Source organism: Podarcis raffonei, chromosome 15 (assembly GCF_027172205.1).
Source record: "Podarcis raffonei isolate rPodRaf1 chromosome 15, rPodRaf1.pri, whole genome shotgun sequence".
Classification (NCBI taxonomy): Eukaryota; Metazoa; Chordata; class Lepidosauria; order Squamata; family Lacertidae; genus Podarcis; species Podarcis raffonei.
In genome coordinates, this window is record NC_070616.1 from 20,658,621 (window position 1) to 20,672,239 (window position 13,619).

General features: G+C 46.0%; 1 protein-coding gene and 1 long non-coding RNA gene across 4 annotated transcripts; one reads left to right on the plus strand and one right to left on the minus strand.

The window, feature by feature from the left end:
• Window positions 1–2,971: 2,971 nt before the first annotated feature.
• THYN1 (thymocyte nuclear protein 1) lies at window positions 2,972–13,591 on the minus strand. 3 transcript variants are annotated; one of them, XM_053367381.1, is made up of 8 exons: window positions 13,323–13,591; window positions 11,490–11,544; window positions 9,471–9,694; window positions 7,074–7,142; window positions 6,013–6,105; window positions 5,489–5,584; window positions 3,811–3,961; window positions 2,972–3,221 (listed from the first exon to the last, which is right to left on the minus strand). In XM_053367381.1, exons 2-8 carry the CDS (start codon window positions 11,530–11,532, stop codon window positions 3,151–3,153), a joined length of 747 nt encoding a protein of 248 aa, XP_053223356.1. In that variant the 5' UTR covers window positions 11,533–11,544; window positions 13,323–13,591; the 3' UTR covers window positions 2,972–3,150. The 3 variants fall into 3 exon arrangements, with proteins under 3 accessions (XP_053223356.1, XP_053223355.1, XP_053223357.1); XM_053367380.1 differs by having other exon boundaries at window positions 13,317–13,591; XM_053367382.1 differs by having other exon boundaries at window positions 2,972–3,226; window positions 13,317–13,587.
• On the plus strand, window positions 3,956–7,209 carry LOC128402929 (uncharacterized). The gene is made up of 2 exons (XR_008327807.1): window positions 3,956–4,139; window positions 5,986–7,209. It is a non-coding gene; the product is annotated as an uncharacterized LOC128402929 (long non-coding RNA).
• Window positions 13,592–13,619: the final 28 nt, after the last annotated feature.

Below are 13,619 nucleotides of genomic sequence, written 5' to 3' on the forward strand. Positions count from 1 at the left end.
TTATGAGATAGGTCACTATTAACCCCCATTTGGACAGATTGGGAATGAAAGCGGTATGCCTAGGATAGTCAATTTGGTGCCCTCTGGGTGTGGCTAAACTTTTTATTTCCCATCACCCCTAGCCAGCATGGCCAATAAGGATGATGGGAGCTAAAGTCCAAAATATCTGGAGGACACAAAGTTGGCTATCTGAGCTATAAGCCACACCCATATCCCCACCAGTGGATCACATGTTGGAGCAAAGATTTCAAAGCCAATTCTCTTATGTCACAGAGACAGGAAACCAATGCTCTGACAGCTGTAACTAATGGGGACATTCCCCCCTTCTCAAGTTTTTTTGTTGCTAATGCTTGCCGTCTACTACTTTGAAGGTTTTAGAATCAGACAAATATGTTGCTAGGTTGGCAGAGAACCTGTGGCTCCCCCCAGATGTTGCTGAACTACTCCTTCCATCAGTGTCTGGAGGACCAAAGGTTCCCTCTCCCAGGGAGTCCTACATTAAGTGGGGAAGAACTGGCATCTCACATGTGAAGGCCAAGGATGTTCCACCAAGAAGAAACCAGGCTGAAACAAAACACCAAATGTGTTGGGTCCGCAAAGGGGAGAGATTATGCTTTGGCTCTCACCACAAAGCAGGCTGGGTGCTGCTCCTAAGTTTATGCCACCCCTCATTCTTGTGTGCAACAGCTCCTTTGCTGTGCCAGGACAGCAGTGAAACCATCTTCATAGTTTTAACCAGCTTCTGGTGATCATCCCTGTCCTGTCGGGTGATTCTTGCTGCGAGGCTGTTTTCTGCCTATTTAGGGGATACTTAGTCAATAGGGTTCTCCCTGTTTGGAGATGTAAAGTGGGGAGTGTAAATGTTTTCCAGCTGCACATAATGGCTGGTGGCTGTTCGGACCTAAAAGACAAACCTCCTCCACAGCTGGTGATGAATTCTTAGTTTTGTAAAGCCATATAATGTGTGCTGGCATTGGATATAGGTTAGTGGTTTTGAAGCTTTTTAGCATTCAGGCTTCTGTCTGGATCTCGCTGTTTATTGGACCACGGCATTTTGTGACCCGTACCAACTGCATGAGGGGGTACTTGAAAGAACTTTGCATTAGATCTCAAGGGCCAGGGGTGTGTGTGTTCTTTGTTTTCCAGGCCAAGGGTCCAGAGCAATATATGCCCCACATTTTCATGGAAGCACAAATCACAAGATGTGGTAGCAGGTGGAGAACCAAGTTTCTCAACAACCATAAGTTTTCATTCTGAAAAGAAAAAGCCTATGACAGGACAAATGGTTCTCATGTTGAATGGTTGAAGAGTTACGCTTCCAGCTTTGCTATTAGTCCATGGTGAGATCACAGCAGCCAGAGGGTGGGTGGTTTCCAAAGTAGCGCTGAATAACATGGCCCACCTGCACAAAGAATTCTACTTGTGCAGGGGGGCTTCCTTCCCCCTTCCCCACATCTCCAGTGCCCCAAAGCAAACAGGGGGTGTGGGGAAGGAATCCCCGTTGTAAAAGCCTGAAATTTTGTGCTAGTTAGACAACAACCAGTATTTTTTTTAGCCAAGGCACAAGTGCTCATCTCCCCATGACTAGGAGTAGTACATTATTAAAAACTGGGGGTGTGTGTGTTAAATTATGCAAAGTAGTTTGCTGATTTGCATAATTTTATGCAGGCAGCTTGGGGCTGTGCAGCATAGAACCGCCGGTGTATTTGTAAGGTACATCATACACCCTGGTTCAGTTTCTACTAAGCCTTCTAGAGTAGGGTCCATACCCATTTTGCACCTAGCCATCCCTGGAAAAAGCCATGTTTAACGTTCATCTCCAGTGTGAGACACAAGAGAAGGAAAAAAATCCCAAGCAAAGACCACCCACGAGGATCTGACTGCCCCGCTCTGGCAGGGATGGGTGGGTGGGTGGGGAATCCACAGGTACTGAATTAAGCTGGGCAACTTGTAAATTTAAGCCTCTGCATTGTTTACATGTTTCTTAATTCATTGTCTTTTAAATGGTTGTATTTTTAAATGATGAGAGGTTGTTCTCCCAATTAAAAAAGAAGCCATTCTAGGCTTTCAAAGGTTGAGCATCAAGCTATTTTTCTTGGGTTGTGTGATATTTTTATAAATCTAAAAACGATTTAAAAAACCACAAGTGGGGTGGGAGAGTAAATCCAAGGTTTCCTGAGAGTAAAAAGTACTGCACATATACTCAGGGGCATTCCAGATGTTATGGGGTTGCAGCTTGGTGCTTTGGAATCCAGTAACACTTAAATTAGGGTTCTATCCAATTCTAGTCTTTACGTTTGCTGGATGTGACCTTTAGCCTGTGCTTTATATGTCTGGCTGTTTGTTCCTCCTTTGGCAAATAGCACAGTGAAGTGCCTTTGTCTTGCAAAAAGCTCGCTGGCCCAAAGATCATCCACAGAGGTGCTACTCAAAGGCCCACCATTAAGCTCCAGGTCAGCAGTCAGAAAAGTAAGTCCTCTCCCTGTTCCACCCACTGACACAAGAACCAACCTGATTAGCTCAGGGTGCATAGGCACTATTACCTGTAAAACATGGCAGAAGCCCATTCTTTCCCCTCAAAGAATTCTGGGTGCTGTAGTTTAGAGCTCACAAGAGTGAACAGTTCCCAGCAACCCTTAAACTACAGTGCCCAGAATGCTTTGAGGGAAAGAATGTGCCTTAAAGGCACAGTGCATACCCAGCCCCATGCCCTGCAACAGAGGTTCTGCTAGCCACATCTCTTGTGTTCTACACCTGTTAAGACCTCCTTATTTGGCCAAGTGGCTGGTTGGTGATGAATCGTGTCCCCTTTTTACTTTAAGGTGCAGATTCTCATCCCAGTGACTGCACTAGCTATCAGCTCTTGACTTCCGATGTACCAACTATGGAATTTTTGTATGCATAAGCCACCTCATGGGTCCTTGTGAGGGCCAAATGGCAGGGAGTTAATTTTTTTTTAAAGACTCCTAGGTAAAAATAGGCACACATATATTAAAAATGTAATTTAAAGCAAACAAAAGAGAAGGCCGCAGATAACAAATGCAGCTATAACCGGGCTTTGGTGGGTTTCGAACTTCAAAAAAGCACACCGTTGTTCAGGAGCAAACTGGGTTGGTTTTTTGTTGTTGTTGGTTTTTTTGCAGCAGCAGCTCAGCCAAAGCGATAGCAATTCGGTGCATCTCTCAGTGCTTTTCCTCTTCCAGGCTCAAAATGAATGCAAACTGCTCTTTAAAAGAAAACAGAGAAAGGTGTGATAAGGCAGGGGTAGCCATCCTGGTACCTTCCAGATGTTAGACTCCACCAGCCACAGATTGCAGGGGGTGGGAGGTGAAGTTCAGCAGTATCTGGAGGCACCTGGGATAAGGAAAGTCTTTTGCCAAGGACACGACCCCACCTGTTTGACTGTGACACTTCTGAGTCCCAGGTTGCCAGAAGCTGCAAGAGGGGAACATGCTCCTGTGGTTTGGGTCCTGCTTTGGGGCTTCCCATTGGGGCATTAGGTTGGCCACTGTAAGAACAGGTTGCTGGACTAGATGGGCCACTGGTCTGGTCCAGCACGGCTGCTCTTACGCTCTCCCCAAGATAGGGGCACCTGGCAAGTTAAAACGCAGGTAAAGCTAAGGTGGGGTACGAGTTAAGCATTCCTGCATCTTTAGCCTCCAATGGCTGAATGGCTGGGCAGCCTGATTTGGGTTATTATTGTTGTTTTGGTTGGCAGGATAGGGAAGAGCTGCCATCCCTTGCATCAAGTGATGCTTTGAAGATGCAATCGTGCAGGTGAACATCTAGCAAAGTGGCAAACAGTCTTACCATCCGTCAGGGGCTGGACCGAGAGCCTCTGCCTGGTGAAAAGAGCCACATCTTTCAGGGGCCCTCCAGAGATTTTGTGCGCCTGGTGGTGAAGTTTCAGCTCGGCCAGAGGGATGAACCGCTTGGTCATTCGCATAAACTGGACGTCCACCTGCAAGCACGAAGGAGCATCCGTCAGGGAAGGGAGTCAGACCTTGGGGTCTGCAACTTTTGCTCTTCTACCTGCAGAATTGCGGCTGCCAAGATTGTGCTATCTGGTATTGTGAGGCACTTGCAAGAAGATTCTGCCTCCCCTTTGCCGGCTGTGCAGAGCAGTTACTTATTCAAAAGTGAGTGAAGAGTCATTAACACTCTGAATGAGAGAAGCTCAGAGAGAAATGGAAGGATTTGTCTCTGCATCTTGCCGGGTGATGTGAAATATTAAGCAGAATGAGTAGGAGTAGAAGACTGCTCGAAACTTCCCTCTTTTGGAAGAAAAGCACCCATTAATTAATGCTTTAGAAAAGGAGGCCGATAGTATATATCATTTGCGAGATATACTTAGCTGCGAGACTTACTGCAATGGAAGGAGATTTATTTTCAGCCTTGCAAAAAACCCCACAAGTTTGTAATGCACCATTTGCCTTGTTTACAAGCCCACATATACAAAAATAACTCAGTTGTGGCTGTTTTAAAGAGGAACAAAAGGAGCATTATTTGTCCCATTTCCATCTTTGACACAAGGGATGGGGAACCGTCGGGCCCCTCAGGGTCAAATGTGACCCGCAGTATCGCCATATGAGGCCTCTGAGGCCTCTCCCCAGGCTAAACCTTCCTGACCCTGTTCCACAGCCTCCTCAAATGCTTTTGCCTGGCTGGAATGTGTCCTTGGACTGCGAGCGATGCCTCTCGCCAGCCTGGATGGAGGATACAGAGAGCTGTGCTCTCAGGGCCGTCTTAAGCATATGTGGTGCTGGGGTGCAAAGATCCGCCTGGCGCCCCATCCCCGGTTGCCCAGAGTTGTTGACCTTTCTTTAGGGGGAGAACCCCAATGTTGTTGACCTTTTTTAAGGAAAGGTTCCCCAAAGTTGTCAACCTTTTTTTAGGTTGCGGACACCACGCTTATCTCTGCTCAGGAAATGAAAACAGGAAACATAAGGAGTCCAGCACAACAAACCAGCCCGAGGCGTCGGCATCTGAGCGAAGCCGGGCGCCTTGTGGTGTAAGCGGCATGCGCTGGACGGGCTTCTCCATGGTCCTGCACCAATCCCGGGCATGCAGGAGGGTGGAGCCAGCTGGCCACCTCAGTGTCTCGCTGGCTCGCTTGCCCCTGAACTTGCAGCGCAGAAGAGCCCGCCATGCTGAACTTGCAGCAGAAGAGCTCGCCATGGCGCTCCGACCGACAGGTGGGCTCTTCCCCGGATGCCAACTCTCGGGCCCCGGACTTTTGGCCTGGCGCCCCTGAGAGCCTGGCGCCCGGGTGCCCTGCACCCCTGGCACCTATGGTTAAGACAGCCCTGTGTGCTCTGTCTAGAAACCTCTGACTCCTGCATGGCTGGTGTGCAGAAGGCAGAGTCAAGTCTGTTGCTCTGCCAAAGAATTTCCCTAACCCTGGTATACGCATGATGAGATTGGAGCCAGCCGTGCCTAACCAGAGCCGATCCTTGAAAACCCATTTGCCAAGCAACAGCAATCTTACCATGAACCATTTGGGTTTCTCTTTGGTGCTGGAAGCATCGTAGTGAGGATCTTTCTTTTCAAACTGGGTGTGATCGGGATACGCCTCCTTCACTATCTAGAATTCGGGAGAGAAGCACAACCAGAGGATGACTCGCAAACTGAGAGTAGCTGCGGAGTAGACACTGCTTTGAGATAGTCATCATCATTTGTGACTTGACACTCAGATCCAAATGTGCGACCCACTCAACTGAAAAAGACTGCAATTTGAGGCAATTTGCCAGCTGTATGTTCCATATCAGAACTTCCAGCTCTCCTCTGTAACAACAGGACTTAGGCCCCAAATAGCTGGAAGACCACCTCCTTCCCTGCAGACCCTCTTGGGTGTTAGGAACTACACACATTGTACACTGAAGATGCACTTCTCTTTGAGACCTAAGGTATATGTCTATATTTGGGAGCCACCCCTAATCCTGAGACTAATTTGTTTTAAATGGGTTTTAATGTTATTTCACACAGTTGTGAACCACCCCTGGTACCTCTCACCTTGATAATGCCAACAATCCCGGGCTCTTTACAGTTGCTGTGGTAGAAGAAGGCTTCCTGGCCAGCTTTCATATCCTTCAGGAAATTCCGTGCCTGCCAAAACAGAAGAGCAGGGATCATCTTATTCATACCACCAGACAGAAGGGCTACAGATAATCCGTATCTCCTTGCAGGTAATTAGCACTATAGCCACCATGCCTCATATTTTGAAGGAGAGGATGCGAGGCAAGCAGGGGACTCAAAGTTCAGTTCAGTTATATTAAACCATGGATTGTGCTAACCCTTGTTTAGAACTCGATGCAGGGAGCCAAAACTCCCAGACAGGCAAACCATAGTTTTAGAACTATTTGATCACTTTCCCTTTCCACAGGACCTCCTCAGCACCCTGGTCTCCAGGGAGCTGGCAAAGCAAGAGGTGGACTGTGATCTGTCAGTTCAAACATTGCACCAAACCATAGTTAGAGCCAACAATGGATAACAAACCATGGTTTCCGGTTCCGGTTTGCTAGCTGATTATAAACCATTACTCGTCAATCCAGATGTCATGCTAACCCAGAGAAGAGGTACTGTTTTCAGCCCAAGGGCCATGTTCTCTTCTGGGAAACCTTCCAGGGGCCACATGCCAGTGGAGGGGGGGGCCAGAGGCAAGAGTGGGCAGAGCAAAAAAAAGTGGATTTTACCTTTCTTTGCTTGACTAGTTTAGACACATTCACCTGTCCCATCCAGGCAAGCACGGAACATCATCAGAGTTCAAAAACACATCCCGGCCTAGGCTCATTCTCATCAATGCTAGAAACTATGGTTTGAATTTGCAACTCAACTTGTCTTAAATATCAACAGCACAGGCAAAAATAAAAGGTGGAAATGGACAGCAGAACTTTAAGGTGCCAAAACATATCTGTGTTCTCCCACTGTAAGCTTTGATTGGAAGGCAAGTTGATTCGAATCTACACAATATCACATCCATCCAGAATAGCTATTTGCTGCTCAGAACCCCCCTTTTTTGGGGGGTGAGAATAAATTTATTGATCAATGCCGTTGCTACAGTTGACTTTACTTACCTGGTAATTCCTGACTCCGTCCCAGCATGCTGTCTGATTGGGTTGAGCTTTTAAATCTTCAATGCCAAACTGGATAATAAAATAAAATAAACATACATTACCCAAAATGCCTAATTGTGCCTTTAAAAAAGAAAAGTTCAGCATTTCATTTATTACTGGCAGCCTTGTTTATACCTGGTGTTGCTTGGGAATTTTAAGACACACACCCCCTCCCCCCCAAAAAAGACCTGTGCAGTTTTGAAAGGTTTGGTCTGCACTAAGTAAGGCACGAGGGGCTTGGGGTGATTTCTGGGGGTGGGCGAGATACAAAGGAAGGGGAGGTTGGTCAGGTGTGAGGAGCAAAGGGGTTGTGGGGTTGGTGAGCAGAGGAGCAGATGGAGCAGCCACTTGGGGAGGGAGAGACAGGCAAAGAGACAGACAGAGAGTGAATCTGTAATGATACACCAGGCAAGATATTTTGGTTATAATATACAGCTTTTATCATGGGAAAAGTGTTTTTTTTTTAAAAAAAATTATTAGTTTTTCAACATATATTATAAGACATTACAAACAACAATACACAAACAAACAAACATAAACATGTATAATTTCAAAATCTTTTTTTCTTATACCCAATTTCAACGACTTCCCCATGCCTCCCTTTTCTGCATCCCTGTTTTAAACTTTTTCAGCAACCCCTGATCTAAATTACTTATAAATCCCTTTCTTTAACCCTTTTCTTTCCTCTTATCCAATCATTTATCGCTGCAAATCTGCTATGCTTTACCCATGACATTTTAACACTCACTAATTTTACAATAATTTTTAAGATAAAGTTTAAATTTCTTCCAATCTTCTTCCACCGTCTCTTTCCCTTGGTCCCGGATTCTGCCCGTCATCTCCGCCAGTCCCATGTAGTCAATCACCTTCGTCTGCCACTCTTCCAGCGTGGGTAGTTCTTGTGTCTTCCAATACTTTGCTAGTAAAACTCTTGCTGCTGTTGTAGCATACATAAAAAACGTCCTATCTTTCTTTAACACCAATTGGCCTACCCTGCCCAGGAGAAAAGCCTCTGGTTTCTTATGAAAGGTACACTTAAGCACCTTCTTAATTTCATTATAAATCATTTCCCAGAAGACCTTAATCCTTGGGCACGTCCACCAAAGGTGGTAGAAAGTACCTTCAGTTTCATTACATTTCCAACATTTATTATTGGGCAAATGGTAGATTTTTGCAAGCTTGACTGGGGTCATGTACCACCTATAAATCATTTTCATAATATTCTCTCTTAGGGCATTACATGCCGTAAACTTCATTCCGGTGGTCCATAACTGTTCCCAGTCAGCAAACATAATGTCATGTCCGATATCCTGTGCCCATTTAATCATAGCTGATTTAACCATTTCATCCTGTGTATTCCATTTCAGCAGCAAGTTGTACATTCTTGACAGATTCTTAGTATTGGGTTCTAACAATTCTGTTTCTAACTTTGACTTTTCCACCTGGAAGCCAATTTTCCTGTCCTGTTTGAATACTTCATTTATCTGGTAATAATGAAGCCAGTCCCTTACTTTAAACTTCAATTTCTATCATGGGAAAAGTTATGGAAAGAAGATTAAAAATTTAAAGCTTACTGTACATTGAAAGAAAATTGTATGAAAATTATGTGCCGCTGGTATCTAACACCTAGTAAACTAGCAGGGATGTATAGAACTGCTTCAAATGTGTGTTGGAAATGCAAAAAGAAAGAAGGCACCTTTTACCATATGTGGTGGACATGTGGGGTGGTAAAAGAGTTCTGGGAAATGATATATAATGAATTTAAAAAAAAACCCGTTTAAGGTAACTTTTGTTTAAAAACAACAACCCAGAAGCTTTGTTAGGAATTCTAGGTGCGGAATTACCAAAAGAGAAGAAAAGACTGTTTATGTACACGATGACAGTAGCACGGATGCTCTTAGCCCAGAAATGGGAAGAAGATAAAGTCCCAACCAGAGAAGAATGGCAGACCAAGTTGATGAACTATGCCGAAATGGCAAAAATGATGGGACAGATCAGAAATCAGGAAGACCAAATTTTTATTAAGGACTGGATTTTATAACATAATTTTATAACCTATCTTAGGGACCACTGTAAGCAGTTGAAATCATTAGCAGGAATACAATAACTCTTGTAAAGTAACATGAACTTTAGATACTCTGGACATATAATAGATTACAGTAAAAGATGCAGGAATAAAATTTAAAAATGGAACCCAGGGAGGGAGGTTAGTCCGAAGGTTCGAGAGAACGTTTTGTTTTTATTTTTTCTTTGGGATTGTTATGTTTGTTGTGTGTAATTACTACATAAAACTATTAATGATAATAATAAAAGCGAGAGCGAAATGCACACATCTCCCATAGAAGATGGCTTGCTTACCTTCACATCTACACCCTTCTCAAACCTACTCTCGGGTTCAGATTTCATTAGCCAATGGGTGTGGGCTCTCTTGTTTCTGTCCTGCTCAGCACGGGCTTCTACCTCGGAGGTTTCTGTAACATTTCCGGTTGCAAGGCTTTTCATCTCGACTCTCTGCGATCTGGGTCTCTTGCTCTCCCCCTGCAGCTCAGATCTGGCCTCTTTAAAATCAGGTTCTTTTGGAGCTTGAAGGATCCAAAGAATTCAGAGGGCATACCACGGGTATTTGGAAGATGAATTTTGAAAGGACATGAGGAAAGTGGGAAGGGGAGCAAAGAATAATGTCAGCTTGGTGGGCTTCAGCTAATCTATTTAAAAAAGTCACTTTGGAAAATGATTCATAAGTAACTGGGAGGAAATGGATGCACAATGTCCATCTCTAGATATTGTGGTTTGCCTGCTGGAAGCTGTTGCTGATCTCTCCTGTTTGTGCTCAGACACAGCACATTTACATTTACCAGCAGCTGCTTGCTTGCTACTTGCTATACTGATTTGTCATTGGCTGTGCTGCTGTGAGGTCATGAAATACCGTATTTTTTGCACCATAGGGTGCACCGGACCATAGGGCGCACCTAGTTTTTAGGGGGGGAAATCAAGAAAAAAAAATCCCCCCCCAGCCCCAAAGAGCAGCATACAGGCTGCACACAACCTCTCCTTGCGGAGCGGTTGCGCGCAGCTATGGAAGAAGGCAAGGCAGCGAGCGGGATGGATCCCGCTAGCTGTTTTGGCTTCCCCTTTAGCCCCGTGCAGCCTCTCCTTGCTGGGAGACGCTGCACAGGGCTAAAGAATCCATAGCCCCGTGCAGCCTCTCCTTGCGGAGGGGTCGCGCGCAGCTATGGAAGAAGGCAAGGCAGCGAGCGGGATGGATCCCGCTCGCTGTTTTGGCTTCCCCTTTAGCCCCGTGCAGCCTCTCCTTGCCGGGAGACGCTGTGCAGGGCTAAAGAAGCCATAGCCCCGTGCAGCCTCTCCCTGCCGGAGGGGTTGCGCGCGGCTATGGCACAAGCCTGCATTCGCTCCATAGGACGCACACACATTTCCCCTCAATTTTTGGAGGGGAAAAACTGCGTCCAATAGAGTGAAAAATACGGTACATAGGAACATTCCAAATGATCAGGGCAGGGGTTTTAGCCACAGACCTGGGAGGCAAGTGAAGAGGAAGGGCCCTATAGCTCAGTGGTAGACTATCTGCCTTGTGTGCAGAGGGTTCTAGGTTCAGTCCCCAGCATCTCCAAGTAGGGCTGAGAGAGATTCCTGGCCTGAAACCCCAGAGAGCCACTGCCAGGCAGTGTAGGCAATACTGAGCTTGATGGACCAATGCTCAGACTTGGTATAAGGCAGCTTCTTATGAGGGAGGGGCTGCATGTAAATGGTCCGAGGCTCAATCTCTGTTTTTTCCAGGTATATCTGGAAGAGAGACCTTTTCCTCCTGACTCACAGTGCTAATGAAACAGGATGCTAGAGAGAAAGAGATCCATCCATTGCTTCTCCTCTGCAAGCTGCTAACACCTACTAAACTTCCTTGACAGGCTAGTAATTTTGCAGCCTTATTTGCAAGGCTGCTGGATCAGACAGGCGAGAGGGCGTTTTGGGGGGAGAGAGACCAGGGATGAGTGAAACCAGACACATTGGGCAGGAGAGGGGTCAGAGAAATAGGCCAACTATCAAATCCATCATTCAATGGGGGAGAGGACACTTGTGGCCCTCTCTATGTTGCTGGACTACAACTCCCATCAGCCAACACAGGTCAGGAATGATGGGAGCTGTAGTCCAGCGACCTCTGGTCAGCCACAGGTTCCCTATTCCTGATATAAATCTTTAGCTACAGGTGCTGAGTAGCTCACATTTCAACATCCCTTAGTTTGTATATAGCCAAAAAAAGAGCAGCACACAGAAGATGCTCTTTCTTTATTAATAGTTTTTACTTTTTTTAAGTAAACTGAACTCTGGATAATATTGGTTGAGCCTGGCTACCCCACTGACCTGTCAAGGCTGCTCGGCCTCTTTTCTTCCCTTTCGGAGGCATTTATCCAGCTGCCTAGAAGAAAGGAGGAAGAATCTTAAAGCAAAGCAGGAAATATTTTCTTGCATCAATAGCTCAGTCAGTAAAGCATGAGACTCTTAACTCTTAATCAGGCATAGGCAAACTTGGCCCTCCAGATGTTTTGGGACTACAACTCCCATGATCCCTAGCTAACAGGACCAGTGGTCAGGGATGATGGGAGTTGTAGTCCCAAAACATCTGGAGGGCTGAGTTTGCCTATGCCTGCTCTTAATCTTAGGGCCATGGGGTTGAGCCCCACGTTGGGCAAAGGATTCCTGTATTACAGGGGGTTGGACTAGATGACCCTAATGGTCCTTTTCAACTCTACAATTCTACAATTCATTATATGAAGCGCAACAAGGGAGGTAAGACTTGGGGAAGGACTGGAGCTTAGTGACAGAGCCTCTCTGTCACTAAGCATGCAGGAGGTTCCAGGTCCAGGCCCTGGCATTTCCAGGTAGGGCTGGGAAGGTTCCATGCCTGAAATTCTGGAGAGCTGCTGCCAGTCAGTGCAGACACTATTGAGCTACATGAATTAGTGGTCTGACTGAGTATAAGGCAGCTTCCTATGTATTTTTCGATTTGATTGGCAGTGCCTCCATCACTCCAGGACTGGGGGGTGGGGGTGGGAAATCAAGGCTCAGATCCCAGTTCTACAATCAAAAGGTCGCTCTTTCTCTTTATCCCAGCCCACTGGTCTTCAAGTGGTGGGTCACAGCTTGATCCAAGATAGGTTGCAACAGGAGCATTACCACCATGAAAATGCATGGTAAATGATTAAGAAACGGTTCCCCACGTGCCTGCCTGGGCTACGAGGGAGTCCTCCCGAGTCTGAAAAGGTTGAAGATACCTAGCCTCAGCGACGCGGACTTATAAAAAATATTGGGGGGGCCCGGGAAAGCTCATGAATAATAAATAAGCTCATGAATATGCAAATAAAGTGGCGCCGCCTCCTCGTGAGCGAATAGGGGAGAGCGTGCTGCGCCTATTAATCAGCTCCAAAGGAAATTGGGTGGAGCTTTTGCTCGGGAGGGAGGGCAGGAGGCATGCAGCCCGCCCCCCCTGTGCATTTTGGGCTGGGGGAGGGGCGGCGATGGCGCTCTGCTGGAGGGGCGCCGGAGATTATTGGGGGGGCAGAGCCCCCCCAAACGAATTTTTGAGGGGGCTCGGGCCCCCTCAAGCCCCATGGAGTCGGCGCCTATGCCTAGCCTAACCTACCTCGCAGGGGTGTTGTTGAGTATTAAATCAGGGGGGCAGGGAGAACAATGAGAGCTGCTTTTTGCTCCCAGAAGGTAAGAGAGAGTTATACATGTATTAAATAAAAGCCCATCAAAAGTTAAAGACCAGAATCCGTGACCAAGGGAAAGAGACGGTGGAGGAAGATTGGAAGAAATTTAAACTTTATCTTAAAAATTCTTGTAAAATTATGGAGTGTTAAAATGCCATGGGTAAAGCATAGCAGATTTGCAGCGATAAATGATTGGACAAGAGGAAAGAAAAGGGTTAAAGAAAGGAATTAATAAGTAATTCAGACCAGGGGTTGCTGAAAAAAAGTTCAAAACAGGGATGCAGAAAAGGGAGGCATGGGGAAGTCGTTGAAATTGGGTACACGAAAAAATTTATGAAATTATACATGTTTATATGTTTGTTTGTCAGTGTTTGTTGTTTGTATTGTCTTATATTATATGTTGAAAAACCAATAAAAATTTTATTAAAACAACAACAACAACAAAAGTTAAAGACCATAGGGAGGGAATAGAACCCACCTGTACCTGTAAAATTGGTACCGTGGTGGTACAAATATGCGACTGTACAACTTTCCTTCCTCTTAATAGCGTCCTTTCTGTCTCTCCAGCTTTAGAAATTGGCGCGCCTGACTGCAACAACAAAACCCACAGAAACGCTTCCGCTGCTAAATGCCTGTTTGGTTCGGAGGTTAAATACTCGTTTTGCAAACCGCAGCTATGCCTTTAAGACCGGCCCCCTGCTTTGCAGCCAATCGGAGAACTAGCAGCTGGAGAACCCTGGGGAGAAAAAGACAACACAACCCCAGAAGCCCGGGCAAGCCC